At 35.7% G+C, this 15,775-nt stretch overlaps 1 protein-coding gene across 1 annotated transcript in view; it reads right to left on the minus strand.

The window, feature by feature from the left end:
* The window catches only part of Abca13 (ATP binding cassette subfamily A member 13), a 422,085-nt gene that overhangs the window by 338,068 nt on the left and 68,242 nt on the right, over positions 1-15,775 (minus strand). Inside the window, exons 16-18 of the mRNA XM_078039756.1 lie at positions 11,818-11,932; positions 3,692-8,446; positions 148-1,959 (exon numbers count right to left, since the gene is read on the minus strand). Of these exons, the coding sequence (XP_077895882.1) occupies positions 148-1,959; positions 3,692-8,446; positions 11,818-11,932 (6,682 nt within the window). The remainder of the gene's footprint in view (positions 1-147; positions 1,960-3,691; positions 8,447-11,817; positions 11,933-15,775) is intronic.

Raw genomic sequence — 15,775 nt, forward strand, 5'->3', positions numbered from 1 at the left:
CTGGATGGACTCAAATCACTCCATGGTAGAAGCCAACTTCAGAGCGTGATGAAAGTCAAAGGTCACTTACCCTGATTCACTCTTACTCCTAAAAAGCTACTGAAGTGAGGGGAGGGGGCGGGGAAATGGGGTTAGGTGTTTGATTACCTTTCATCTGTCAGTGAGACTTTTTGCCAGTATTCAATCAAAACAAATAATCTCCTCAGGTATTTCTTGAAACATGATAATGGTTTGAAGCCATAAGGAAAATCCATCATATCTTGTTGGGGCCAGTCTTCTTGGGCCGTCATGCCATTCTTTCCAATGGCTTCCTGAAGAAAAATCTCCAAGACTGGATGAAACACAGTTCTAATGGAATTTGCCCACCGGGAGTTGTTTGAGAGGAGCCCTTTCCTGGAGAGAGCTATTCTACTTAGCACAAACTGGGTTGCTTTCTCAAGTTGATGATGGGTTATATTCTCAATCAAAGACATATTGAAAGGTAAACCTTTACTTAAATAATCTCCATACTCACTTTCAATTCCACTGGAGGCCTGTACAACTCTTTCTATGGTTTTCAAAAGGTTATCTGGATGCTGAGCAAATGTCGGCAACAGCTTAAAAACATCCCAGTTATCCTTCTTCAAGCTATTCCAAAGAGTTTCTAAAGTAAAATTAACCACCATTTTCCAGTAAATTCCTATTTCTGTGCTGCTTTCTGTTAACATTTTATCCAAGAAAAGAATCACTTCATGAATCCTTTCCTGCTCAGTATCTTGAGGGCTAGAATTTGGATTAAGCTGTAAAAAGTCCATTTGACTGGTAATGTTATTTATAGGAACTAAGCAATCCAGAATTTCTTCCCATAAATTGACAGAATCCCTAGAAAATACTTGAGACACATTTCTAAATGCCACCATAAGATGCTCCAAAACCCCCAAATCAATTTTCGTAGAAGTTAAAAATTCAGCCATTTCTTCCAAAATACCAGAAAAGTCCTTGGATTGGTTCACATAGGACAGTATGATAGATGACATACTGAAAATATCAGAGTCTTGTGAAATATTAGGTTTGACCCCAATCATCCCAAAGGCCAAGTCAAGAAATGGCAGTAATGAATCATTTATCTTTTCAAATATAAAATGATCTACTTTTTTCAAAGTAGTTATTTTCTTCACAAGATGTTGAACACTTTGGTGCATGAAGGAATAGAGAGCGTCAAAGAATTTCATGGTGTCCTTGGTACTAGAGATGAAATGAGTGTCAAAAATCATGGCCATCTGCCCTGAAACTTTCTTAGCTAGTTTGAGAAGTTTCACAGTGGAGTTCACTGATATGGCAAGATCTCTCAGCTCAGCACTGTCACTCAAAAGCATGGTCAGAGTTCTAGACATTTCTAAGAGAGGTTCTAGGACATGACTATTTTCAGAAGCTCTAGAAATAATACCAAGTAATCTCTTAGTAATTTCTAAGGTTTCTCTGTTTCTTAGAAGATTTGAGTTATGTATAAAGGAAAGCAAATCAGTTAAGTTAGATAGTATAGCTTCTTGGAGAGTAGGACATAAGGTATGGAAGTCCTTATTTAGAGAGTTTAAAAGAGTATCCATAAGATTGGCTATCTCTGTGGAACTTTCTCTCATGAGATGAAGAACTGACCTGAGATTTTGGTTAAGTTTGAAGAGCTCCTCAGTACTATTTATATGGAAAAGCAACTGACTCACCACTGTAAGGAAATCATCTTCAGACTTATTTTTCATTGAGGTTTCCCTTGCAAAGGCATGCAATAAATCTTTTATGAATTTCAGTCCTTGGTGGTTATCAAAATAAAGTTCTCCATTGTCTAATATAAATGAGCTTCTGATTAAGTGATGTATAGTCTCCTTTAAACTTGAGAAAAAATCCATCAATTTGTCTTCATTCTTCAAGGTAAGAAATTGATCCAATTTCAGAACTTCTAGAATTTTATCTTTTGGAAAAAAACTGTAAATATATATATACATATATATTTTAATTTCATATTTAATACATTAGCAATAAAATGACTTAAATATATAGTGACTATTATTTTATTTGTTTTATAATAAAATAAAGTCATGAAATTATACCATTGAATGAAAGATGATGTGAAAATAACTCCATATCACAATTAATATTTTTGTTGTCAAATAATGAAGAGTGAAGGGATTTCATGAAGAATTCTATTACAATTCCTCGAACCTAACAATTTAAAAAGCCACTTATTTTTGTATTTAGAAAAGAGGCAAAATGATTACAAAGTGGTCCTGAAGAAGTAGAAAGCCTATTTATATTTTTCTGAATTTTAAAAAAATAATAGCAGGTCACTTGAACACTGATGATTTTGCAATCCATCAACCAGACTTGGCTAGACAATAGGCCCAGAATGCCCTTTTTTGTATGTCTCTGAGCTTAATGGCCCCCAAGAAAGAGTCCCTCCTGTATTGAAGGATATACAGGAGTCAGAGGCCATTTTGTAGCACAAATATGCCTCCTACCAGCTATTCAATCCAACACTAATCTAGTGTTAGAAAACAGATTTGGCAGATGTGATTTAAATCCCTACTCAGTTAATTTCAAAGTAGCCAGAAGAGTCATTATCCTAGGTGGGCCTCACATAATCAGCTAGAAGGTTGGTTGTAAAAGAGTGTGGGTTTTGCCTTACCTAAAGACTCCGACCACAGCTGGGTAGGCACTTGGTCTCTCCTGCCCCTGAGTCTTCCTCTTGACCACCACTTGGGGCCACAAGCTTGATTTCATGACTCTAGTGTTCCAGCTAGCTATGACATTTCCCCCCTGACAGCCTTCCCTAGTGATTTTGAACTTGCTTAGCCAGTGCCCAAATTTATATAAACCCATTCTTTCAATTCAGTCTTTGCTGGTTCCATGGTTACAGTCAGGACTGTAACAAAATGGAATAAACTGTAATTTCCCTCCAACATTTTACTAATAACCTTCAAAGAGATTTTTTTTAAAATACATGGAAAAAGTAATGTGACTATTGATTTTAGTGCTTCCAAATGTAAACAACACACTAGATGAACTGGGATAAAAATATATAAACCCTTTATGTGTGACGGGTTAATACAGTTAATACAGCAATTCAAATTATGACCCTCCTATATGTGAATATTCATCCATAAAAATTAATTTTTCAGTTCCATATAAAATGGAATTTCAGGCCACATGGGGTGGCTCACGCCTATAATCCTAGCAGCTCAGGGGGCGGTGGCAGGAGGATCATGAGTTCAAAGTCAGCCTCAGCAATTTAGGGAGGCACTCTATGCAACTCAAAGAGACCCTATCTCTAATAAAATACAAAATAAGGTTAGGGGTGTAGCTCAGTGGTCAAGTGCCCCTGAATTCAATCCACAGTACCCCCAAAATAAATTAATTAATTAAATTGTATTCAATAATTGTTTTTATCATCTAAAAAATAGAAAAAAATATATATGACTACTTATCACAGGATAGGCCTAAATGCTTACTATTTAAGTAGCAATAACCAAAATTATTTTACTTTGAAATTTTGATAAAATTATTATGAAGGCACATTCACTTTAAACATTATTCAAAATTTTTAGTGTACAATTGCTGTTTATTAGCATTTCTGTACTCCAGAAAAAAAAGTGGTTTGAGATGTACTGCAATTGAATGAACTATGCACAAAGCAAAAAATACAAACCAAACCACTCACCTCATCTCTGCAATAGCATCTGGGTGGAAGTCTTTTAGCAAAAGGGATATTTTGTTCTCAGAATTTCCCTTCAGTAAAGGGGAAAAGAATGTTCTCAAAAACTGTTCTATGAAATCCACTGTGCTCCTTGAAGGGAGAATGGTTTTCCCACTACTGTCCGATGGCCTGTGGTTCAAGGTGAGGTTAATTAAATTCATTATTTGAAGGTCAGCGTCATTTAAATTTGGGGACGCTTCTTGAGACCTCCCAGCTAATTTACTGACAGAATTAATCAGAATGCTTTCAAGAAGCAACTGAACAACCGAGAAATTGGTTAGCTGCTCTTGATTTAGCAGATGAGTAAGAAAGTCAACGTCCAAATCACCTTCTCCAGAAATGTTTTTCAGATAATGCAAATAGCTAGTCATATCTTTAGTTATATCATCAGTTGAACTCTCGATGGTCACAAATAATGTTTGTGTCAATTTGGAGTAATCTTTATTTTCAATATCATGAAGCCAGTTTTTTGTGTCCAACAGAAAATCTTCAATAATTTCTAATATCCCCAATGATGAGGAGTCCAGGCTTTCCAGAAAGTGGGAAAGTTGTAAAACTAAGCTTTGAAGGGCCACGGAGTTGATACTTTGGATTTCCTTTTTAATTATAGAGAACAGGTGCCTAATACCAAAGTCATGGGTTAGGTCTTTCATGGTTTGTTTAAAGTCAAGCCATAGTTCTTCAAGGTTGTAAATAGCTTCACTATTTTTAATAAAACTTGTTAATGCTTCTAAACCACTACCCATGAGACTTGCATTCAGAAGAATTGTCAGTGGAAGGAGTGAATAAGGCCTGTTATCTTCTAGACTCCAATCCCCAGAAATCAACTTGATCATCCTTTCCAAATTTAAGGAAATATTATTTCGGACAAATGCCTCTGTTCCCTCAGTCATGTTAAAAATCTTATTTACACCAGCCAGTTTGTTAAGAATGTTTTCCCCAGAAGCAGCTTTTGTAAAATTGACACGTTTTAGCTTTTCTATGATTTGCAAAGCAACTTGCTTTATGGGACCACCAGGACAATGTCCGGCAATGCTGTCATGACTTTGATTTCCAGAAAGTGAGACAAAGGGTAACACCTTCTGCCAAAATTCTTGCACAGTTTTCATCAGAGAGGTTCTAGCATGAAAGACTTCGGACAGTGCTAGAAGGATGGAATTCCAGTCTGCTAATTCATGAATCACACAAATCATTTTCCTACTCGTTTCCATTCGTGAACTTTCATTTGAACATTGTGAATCTTCACGTGGGGGAGACAGGTGGAGATGGTCAAGTATTGTGGCCACTTGGTGATAAAAGGAAGAAGAAGACATAAGCCCATGGACTTCACAGGCTTCCAATTTGGGATTCTGCTGAAATCCAGAAGTTGTATGATTCCAGCACCAAACCACAGGAAGACAGTTTAAAGCCTCTGAGACAATGGCTGGTTGGTCTGATATGAATGTGATTGTATGCAGAAGAGCTTTTATCGCACCAGCAAAGTCCTTTTTGGTGATGTTTGAAATGCTTATGCCGTGAAGGAGTGTGAAGTTATAGACATCCTTGAGGGCCTCTGTGATGTTTTTGTCAGCCACTCTCTGCAGGAGACTCACAACATGAGGAAGAGCATAATACAGGTCCACCACTGTGTTCACATCATCCTTGGGAAACAGGCGAGAGAGCTTGAGCAGATGATTGACATTCCAAGCATGGGAGCTGTCTGCAAATTTCTCCATCAAGCCAAAAAGCAAGTTGACTCCTGAATTGCTGGTATCTAATCTACTGAGATTCTTGAAGAAATCCCCAAGGCTTTCACTAATGTGTTCAAGCTGATCTACTAAAAGGTCTATGTCTGCCTTCTTGAGAGTACGCATGAGAGAAGCCACCTTCTTTAAAACTTGAGCATGACCTGAATTTTGTGGGATATTGTGAGAAACAGTGGGCACTAAGGAATTGAACACATTCTTCATCAACTGAATAACAAGATCCACAGCTCTCATTAGTTCATGTGAAATTGTTTCTGGTGGGTTTTGAAGATCATGAGATAAGTTGAAGAAGGCAAGGTAACTAGCTAAATTATAAATTGAATTGCCTAAACTCTTTATATCATTTTCCTTTGGACTGGTAGAAAATATGTTAAAATATTTTTCAGTTTCAGAAGAGGAATTATTTTCCAGGATATTAGAGAAAATATCTTTTACAAGTTTCTGAATTTCCTTCCCCAGTGCTATCAAGTGCAGCCAAAGATTTTGAAACTGGTTAGGAATTTCCTGTGACATTTCTATGGGTCTTAAAACTAATTCATTAAAATACTTCCAGATGGATTGGGAAACAAAATCAAAGTCTCTTGTTAAGTTGTTTATAATCATCCTTACTTGGTTTGTGGAATCATTCAAAAGAGCTAATAAAATCTCAAATTTTGGTACCTTCCCGTTTTCAAAGACTGTATTAAGTACAATATTTAGAAAGTCAGTTATGTCTTTCAAGTAAATATTTACACAACTTATGTTGGACTCACCCAAGGAACAAAGCGGTTTCTTTATATGTATCAGCCAAGTTACCATTTTCAATGTAGAGTTCATTGTTTTGTCCATATCTTTGAAACTCCCCAAAATATTGTGAAGATAGCCTTGTGAAAAACTTGAATTATACATTACATACAAACGGTTGATGGCATCTATCCATGCCATGCATCCTCTCAGTTTGCTAACCGTGTTCTCAGAGGAGAATGTGCAATTTAACATGTCCAGAATACGTACCATCCGCCGAGAGCTATTTACATGAAATAAGCCTTCTTCTAAAATCAACTCAGTTACATTTTGGAAAACATCAGCACAGGACAATAAATCTTGATCATGGGACACATTTCTAAGAAATAATATTGTTTCTCTTAGCTCAGTGATGACACTTTGAAATTTGTTATTTCCGTGATCTGTGAGATTATTTAAAAGAAAATGATTTATCAGGTCTACGTTACTACCCACATATTCTGAGGTCTGGCTTAACTCAATGAAAACCTCCAGCAGAGAATATAAAAACTCTCTGCTTTTGTTTGTGTTCAATGGAAGTGTCTCTAGCTGGTGCAGGGTGGTTTCCATGGTGAAAAGGGTTTTCTCTACTTGGTCCAAGGTAAGTGATTTTACTGCAACTAATGCATCACCTAATGCTACCCAGAGATCCCTGAGATCCAGCAAGTCATGCCAATCCTGAAAATTATCAGCTTGAGTCACACTTTTAAACAAATTTATTATGAGTCTAGCTGCATGGTGGGTGGGAAAGACTCCCTGGCAGCTTTCAGAAATTTTCATATCATATTCCAATTCATCCAAAAGCTGAGTGAGCCCTACATGAAGAGAAGTGAAGATATTCAGGTCAAACTTAAGTATTTGAGATATGCTTCCCCAGATTTCAGTCCACATTTGAAGCCATGAAATGGTACAGTGAACGGCCAGAAACTCATTCAACACACTGACATTTGCAGAGAGGTCTGAAAAAATTTGTGACCATGGAAGACTAAATGAAGATTCCTTATCTCTTAAATAATTCATAGAGGAAATGGTTTCATTATCCAAAACAAAACATTCACCACCCAACAGGGCTTCTACTGAACCATTGAAGAGCTGACTGACATATTGAAATAAAGACATTCGAAAACCTTCATCTGCTATGAGCAGCTGTTTGAGGCCTGTCAAGGTAGCATGGATCACTTCCAATTCTTGGCCCTCTGTAGACATCAGGGATTGAGCTTGAAGCTCCAAAAAGTTAAAAACTGAAAACAACTGCTGACAATAAGATACTTCAGAAATTCCCCCAAGAATCTCTGCAGTCTCAGATAAAAATTCAAACGCTTTGCTGATGTTTTGGAAATTAAATTGCTTTATGATGTTCAAAATATGTCTTGAGATTTGGGTAAGGTACATTAGCAGAGAATCTCTACTCCGTAGGCTCAAGAATTTATAAATATATTGGTAAAAGGAAGAATAAATTTGCAGAAGTAAAGCTGAATCCTTGTCTTTGAAGACATTTAGGTACATGCGTGTCAAAATGTTATCAACTTCTTGCTTTTGAGGTTCAGAGAGGGCTGAGAAAATATCAGATGCATTCTTTACAACATAGACTGTGTCCAGAGCTTCTGAGACTTGTTCCTGCCTAAGTAATCCAAACTCATAGAGACTACTCATCACAGTTTCACTTAAATGTACAAAATCTATGTTTACTGCTGGTGATTCTGACCAATTTGAATGGTATAAATGGGAAAAGTTTATGCTTTTACTAAAAATTTTCTCGTTTTCTGGAACAGAAGAATTTAAAAGTGAAGAAAAATTTTCCAGTTTAGCCTTTTCTCCTTTAGAAATGTCACGCAGCCATAATTCTAGAAGTTTGGGGTTAATTTCAAGCAGTATTAATTCCATGAATCTCAAAATATTTTCACGTTGGTTCTTCATCCAGTGACTTCCAACAGTTTTCAGTTTTTCAGTCACCTCTTTCCCAAATTCTAAAAGCTCCTGAGCTTCAAAAGCAGGTGGGTCTGTCTCTAAATTCCACAAAACACTTCTATTTAGAACTTCCTTGTTGAGAGATGAATTGTGGAATTTGGGAACCCTGAAGGAGTTGAAAGGATTAGGTAGTAATAATTTCTCCCAAAATTCCACAAATGATAAAAGAAAGTTCATCTGTTCATCCTCAGAGGCATGTAACTTCTTTTCCATCACCAGAAGGTGCTTTGTGCAGTTTAAGGCCCTACAACATTAATAGAATTGTTTTAGTATCAGAAAGAAAAAAAAATTATTCAATGTATCAAATTTCTAAGGTACTTGTCACAGTAAACCTAAGTGAAATATTTACTAGACAATACATTTTCCAGTAGACATAAAAACCAATGTGATCATTTGAAAATGTTTTAGAATTCCACAACACAGTTGCATATCTTTAGATTTAAATGTTTCCTACAATCAAAAAGAATGTGTGCTAAAATTTTTCTTCTGTGAATTCATAGGTAAAGGATATTCATTGTTAAAGAAAAGATTGCTGTTTATTTCAGAAGAATCTTAGGATTCATTTTCTCATTTCATCTCAAAATGTCTTGGGCTATCAAGGTAGTTCAAATACTGAGACGCATCAGAAATGGTGCCTGTATGATTTAAGGAAAACCTTTGGGATTCCTTGTGCCAGAAGGCAATTCCAATTCTCTTTTATGTTAGATGGGGTACTTCCTCTCCAGCTTTTTATTTTTAAAATACACAGAGTTCTCAGAAAAGCAAATCAGAGTTTGTGAGATGTGCACTCTTGCAGAACTAACTTAAAACTCAGAAGTCACAGCCACTTTGGAAGTCCATGAATGATCTAAAGTCAGATCATTAAGACTTTAGAAAGGTTATGTGATATGAGTATTTGATAAGTGTCTTCACCGCATTGGCTCAGGCAGCCCTGACACCAACATGTTGATACCTCTGCAGTGACACCTGTGAAAGATATCACCATGTTGGGTCACCAGACCTGAAACAATTCACATGGTTCAGGTGATATCCCTGCTGTGTATTCTATGATGCCAGCCATAAGAACAGCTTTTATTGCCAGACTTAAATGAGTTCAGAATTATGGATAAAGAATTTAATTTAGATAGGTAAATTCCTCTCTAACTTCTTTAACACTCCATGCTCTGGCATAGGGTATTATAGAGAAGATCAAATACGGGAATGTTATTGTCCTCTCTAATATCTAAGATCAGAGCACTATATATCTAGTGCATTATATATGTGCATATATGTATGTATACATACATACATGTACACGTGCGTACACATGTTTAATATATATACAGGTGTGTATACACATATATACAACACACATATACATACACATATGTATATATGCCTAATTGTGGTGTCAATTGTTGTTTGTAAAATAGAGTGGCTATTTTGAAAAAAAAAGTTCCCCATCAGTACCAGTAATAACATTACCACATTTGTTCATATCACTTTACAGTTAATGAAGCACTTTCACAAGGATAATCTTATTTCTTTCCTACAACAGCCTTTTGAAGTACATATCATTATTTCTATTTCATATAAAAAGAAATATTTCAAAAACTTTTTAATTTAATCATACTGTTAATACATAGCATGAACAGGACATGGCCCAAGTTTTCAGATTTTGAATTCAGTTTTGTATGCTAGGCAAGCACTCTTCCACTGAGCCACACCCACACACATACCCTTGAATTTAACTTTCTACATTAATTGCACTTAATTTTCAATGTGATTTTGTTGTTGTTGGTTATTAGATCAATGTCTAATTATCTAGCCTCTTTCACAAAAGACACTGCACTGATTGTAATGGGTATAAAAATGAATATCATCGGAACACATCTAGACTACTTTTATTGTCCTCTTTTGTTTTAGTCATCTTTTTTGCTACTGTGACTAAGGATCCCAACAGAACATTTTATTTGACAGTTCACGGTTTCAGAGATCTTAGTCCATAGAAGGCTGGCTCCATTTCTTGGGGCTTGAGATGAGGCTGAACACCATGGTGGAGTGTGTGGCAGAGAGAAGCAGCCTTTCCAAATACAAAATATATACCCCATAGCCACGCCCTCAATTAACCATTCCTTCAGCCACATCCCACCTGCCTCCAATCACCAATTAATCCCATCCTGGGTTAATTCACTGATTAGGCTAAGACTCTTACAACTGAATCATTTCTCCTCTGAACCTTCTTACATTGTCTCACATGTGAGCTTTTGGGGGACACCACACATCAAACCATAATGGCTTTCTGCTGCTTTGAAATATTTGAGACTTTCAGAAAAGTGGGAAATTATGGATTTGACATCAGCATCAGGGCTGACTTTTCAGAGTCCATTACATTGTCCCCGCTCCGCCCCCTTTTTTTGTGTGTGCTGATAACTGGGCAAAGTCTCACCATGGTGGTGAACCTCAGGTCTATAGAGGTATAGCCAAATTGTCCTCCAATTTTGGTGTATATCAAAATCATCTGTGGAATTTGATAAAGATGCAGAAGCCTGCACCCTACACACAGGGCAAGATTTAGGTACAAGGTACAACACTTGTATTCTTAGCAAGCTTCACAGGTAAGTTCGAATACCACTCTCAAGAGTTTCTGTCCCATTAAGTTCCAACGCAGCCCACAAACAATAAAACATGCTTTTAAACTGGACACAACATCTGTAATTATATAGAAAAAAATCCCTGTCTCAAAATATATGTTGAAATAGCAAAGCAGCAAATAATCTGTTATATTTCTTTCCAAAGATCACTTCCACTCCCTAGAGTCTCCAGAACTATCAGCACCTAAATCATTGATCCCATGTCTAAATGTCTAAACTCTAATCTAAACTCTAAAAAATGAGACAATTTTTCAAAGAAATACTTGAGGTATCTGTTATGAATCATGTAACCATTAATGAAAATTGAATTGGTTTAATCTGTATTTGCTTTCAAAATGCATGTTACAATGTAGATATGGGGTATCCCCCAAAGCTCATGTGTGAGAAAATGCAAGAAAGTTCAAAGGTGCAATGATTGGGTTATGAGAGTCTTAACCTAACACATGCATTGATTCCCTGATAAAGATTAATTGGATGTAACTGTAGGAAGGTATGGTATGGTTGGAGGAGGTGGATGCCTTTGGGTTTTATATTTTGTCTGTGATAAAGGGAGTCTCTATCTATCTATCTATCTATCTCTATCTCTCTCCCTTTCTCCCTCCATCCCTCCCTCTCTCTGTGCTTCCTAGGGTCATGTCCTGTGTCACTTTCCTCAATCACACTCTTCCACCATGATGGATCTGAGGATAGAGCAAACCATCTATGGACTGACACCTCTGAAATCATGAGTGCCAAATAGAATTTTTCCTTCTCTAAAATTGTTTTTGTGAGGTCTTTTGGTCACAGCAGCAAGATAGCTGACTAAAATACCATGAAAACTTGAGTCATTTGGTCTATAACTAAATATTTATTAAGCACCTAATAAATACTGTGTCGATATCAAGCTCATAAACATTAAAGAATGCATGTCCTATAATTAGGTCTTGTTTATCTTCAGATGATAGTTAAATTAAGACCTGCAAGTTGAATTCCAATAACTTACCTGGATATGGAAGTTTTTGGAGAAGTCAATAAGTCATTCAAAAATGCAAAATAATTATCACTGATGATTTTCCAATCCATGTTTTCTGCGTAACAGGGAGATTTCTCAGAGAAAACTAAAAAATGATATAAAATGTCATAGACAAATCTAGGCACGTGAAATGTTTTAGTAGTTCACCTAATATTATTAAAATGGGGAAAAGATAGATTGGAAATTTGTGATTTGATTTCCGCTTTCATCCAAGGTGAATTATCACAAGCCACTGATAATGTAGAACACTGACTCATAAAAGACAGAAAACAAGGTGAAACCTAGCTGGTTGACTTAGGAGAGGGTCCAATTCCTGGAACAAGAAGGGAGAAGTGAGATGGACCTCAGTGGACATGCTGAGCTTACAAGATGAAGCTTAGCGTCTGAAGACAGGTCAAGTACACAACACAGAGAACAAGTGAGGGCTGTACAAAGCAAGAATATCACCACATGCTTCCCTCCAGTATTCAGCTGAAAACAAATTAATCCATACATGTGAGGGAACTACTGGAGACCAGGTAGTTTAATCCCCAAATGATTAAAGATAGCAGTCTTTGGTCATCACACAAGACAAGCAATATACTCTATTTCCATTAGCCAACTGGAACAATTTACAATTCGTTAGTCAGTGAGCAGAGTATATATAAGGGTTTTGCATCAGTAGTGGATAATATTCCCAACCAGACTTGAGTACATTGCCAGTCCTGCCTAAGAAATCTTAAAAGTAAGACTCTAGGGCTCCGAGTGTATTTCAATGGAAGAGCTCTTGCCTCACATGCACTGAATTCAATCCCCAGTACTGGGAAAAACAGAAAAACCCTAAAGGACTAAACTGTTTTCAGTAATTTGTCTCAAAAATGTTTATACAAATGGAAAAACACAGCACAAAATAAGGTTAAAAACTTGCAATTTGGGCATCCAATCAATAATTACCAGGCATGCAAAGAAGAAGGGAATTATGACCCATACTTAGGGGGAAAAAATTAATCAAACTGACAGATGGTGGAAGTAGCAAGGAACATTAATCACGTTAAATGATTAATGTTATTTAATGTGTGCTATATAATTTACTCAGCTCAGTGAAAAGGAAAAACTTGTCAGTTCAGATAAAATCAGACCTGCCTTCATGCTATACATAAGAAATGTGCTTGAGACATGAAGTCATAAATGAAAAGGATGGAAAAGTTATACCACCCTAACACTAAGCAAAAAGTTATCAAAGTAGATTAGATGATAATATCACTTCATGATGATAAAGACATCCACTGTTCAAGAAGATAGAGCAATTCTAATATAAGGAGACTGACTCATAGTGGGATAGGTAGGGAGGGGTAACATGGGAAGAATAGAAGATTTCTAGACAGGGAAGAGGGGTAGGAGGGAAAGGCACGGGGAGAGGATTAGCAAGGATGGTGGATGTGATAGATATCATTATCCAAAGTACATGTATGAAGATACAAATTGGGTGTCAACATACTTTATATACAAACAGAGATATGAAAAATTGTGGTATATATGTGTAATAAGAATTGTAATGCAAAAAATAAACAAGTACATGTATAAAGACATGAATTGACGTGAACATACTTTATATGCAAAGATATGAAAAATTGTGCTCTATATGTGTAATAAGAATTGTAATGCATTCCACTGTTTTGTATTTAAAAAAATAAAATCAATTAAATAAAAAAGAAGAGTAATTCTAAACACATATGCACATTACAACAGAATTTCAGAATGAAATAAAAACTAATAGAAATACAAGGGAAAATAGGCTAATATACATTATATTCAGAGATTTCAGTACCCCACAAAATAAAACATTAGTAAGTATATAGAAAATTTGTACAATACTATCACAATTTGATCTACTTTATATATATAGAACATTCTACATATTCTTCTCAAGTGCACATGGAGCATTTACCAAAGTAGATTATATTCTAAACCATAAAATAAGCCTCAATAAATTCAACAGAATTAAACATACAAAGAGGGTTCACTTACCAAAATGAAATTAAATTAGAAATCAATATGTCTGACAAAGGGTTTGTAACTTAAATATATGACGAACTTTCAAACTCAGTAAATATAGAAACAAACAACTTGATTTAAAATCTTTTTTAGATGTTGATGGACCTTTATTTTATTTATTTATTTATATGTGGTGCTGAGAATCAAACCCAGTGCCTCACACATGCTCTACCACTGAGCCACAACCCCAGTTCCAAATAACTTGATTTTAAAAGTAGGAAAAAGATTGGAACACACAATTCATAAAGATAGATATGCAGATGCATATAAGCACATCAAAGATAAATGTTTAAAATCATAAATCATAAATGCAACTTAAATCCATAATCCATAATATGCATTTAATAAAATGACTAAAATTAAAAAGACTGCATATAACAAGTGTTGGAGAAATGTGTAGTATGAGAATGCTCATATACTGCTGACAGTAATGTAAAATTATAAAACAACTTTGAAAAAATAGCTTGTTGGGGTTTTTATTTTTTTTTAAAGTTAAACATACACCTTCCATGTAATCCAGTTATTTTATTGCTAAAGACAATATATCATATTTTCAGTCAAACATACACAAATGTTCAAAGCAACTTAATTTAAAATAGCCAGAAATGCTACACAATCCAATTATGAATTACTGGCATGGACAAACTATGATACATCCTTTCATCTGAAAAGTAATCAGTGAATGACCACCCTAGGCATGGATGAATCTCAAATTATCAATGCTCATCAATTATGCTACATGAAACAGGACAGGAAAAGTACATATTGCATAATTCCATTTGCAAAATTTTCTAGAAAATTAAAACTATGGTGACAGAAAGCAGAGCAGTGATTGCCTGGGAACAGAGGAGGGGCTTGAATTGACAGAGGGGAACACAAAGAATGGGAGGTAGCTTTCGGTAGTGATGAGTCTCATTGATATATTCATATTTAAATACTTACCAGCTTGTATACTTTAAATATGTATGTTTTATTGAATGTCTACTATATTTCAATAAAACTTTTTTTGTGGGGAGGTACTGGGGATTGTACTCAGCGGCATTCGACTACTGAGCCACATCCCCAGCCCTTTTTTGCATTTTATTTAGAGACAGGGTCTCACTGAGTTGCTTAGTGTCTGGCTTTTGCTGAGGCTGGCTTTGAACTTGAGATCCTCCTGCCTAGCCTCCTGAGCTACTGGGATTACAGGCATACGCCTATTTCAATAAAATTTTTAAGACAAAAATCCTTCTAATTTGAGGCAAATAATTTAACCTCTGTAGTCTTTATTTCACAAGTAAAATTGCATAAAACTTGCACCCATTGTACCTCACTAATTTTCCATGGAAACAGAAAGGCTATGTGTCAGAAATTTTGTAAGCATTTATAGCGGGGGTGGGGGGAGATGAAAATAATTTAGAAAATTAGCACAATAGGTACGTGAGTAACATCTGATAAGGATGAGTACTAGAAAAAGAAAAAAAAGCAGTACTCAAAAATTTTTTTAAACAAAAGAAGAAAAGAAAATCCTCATAGCAAATTTTCTGTTACTTGCAATTCATCATAATTTTGACATTCATTGCACTGGGGAAGGAAAGGGAGCTACGTCCATCATACATGACTACAGTACTATGCTGGGAATTTTTACATACACTATCATGTTTAGCCTTCATAAAAACCAAGTAAAGTTGGTTATATAATTTGTATTTTACCAAGAATAAAAATGGTAAATGAGGGCCCACTCAAATAAAACCCATCAGATGCAACGTTTGATCTCAAGTCCACCTGCTTTCAAAATCCATGCCAAAATACCAAACTGAGACCATGTTTTAGCTGCATGATAAAACTACACTCAGAAAATTTAAATACCTACATTAGAACATTTAATTCATCTCTATCATACCACATTCTTAGG

This window comes from Ictidomys tridecemlineatus, chromosome 2 (assembly GCF_052094955.1).
Source record: "Ictidomys tridecemlineatus isolate mIctTri1 chromosome 2, mIctTri1.hap1, whole genome shotgun sequence".
NCBI lineage: Eukaryota > Metazoa > Chordata > Mammalia > Rodentia > Sciuridae > Ictidomys > Ictidomys tridecemlineatus.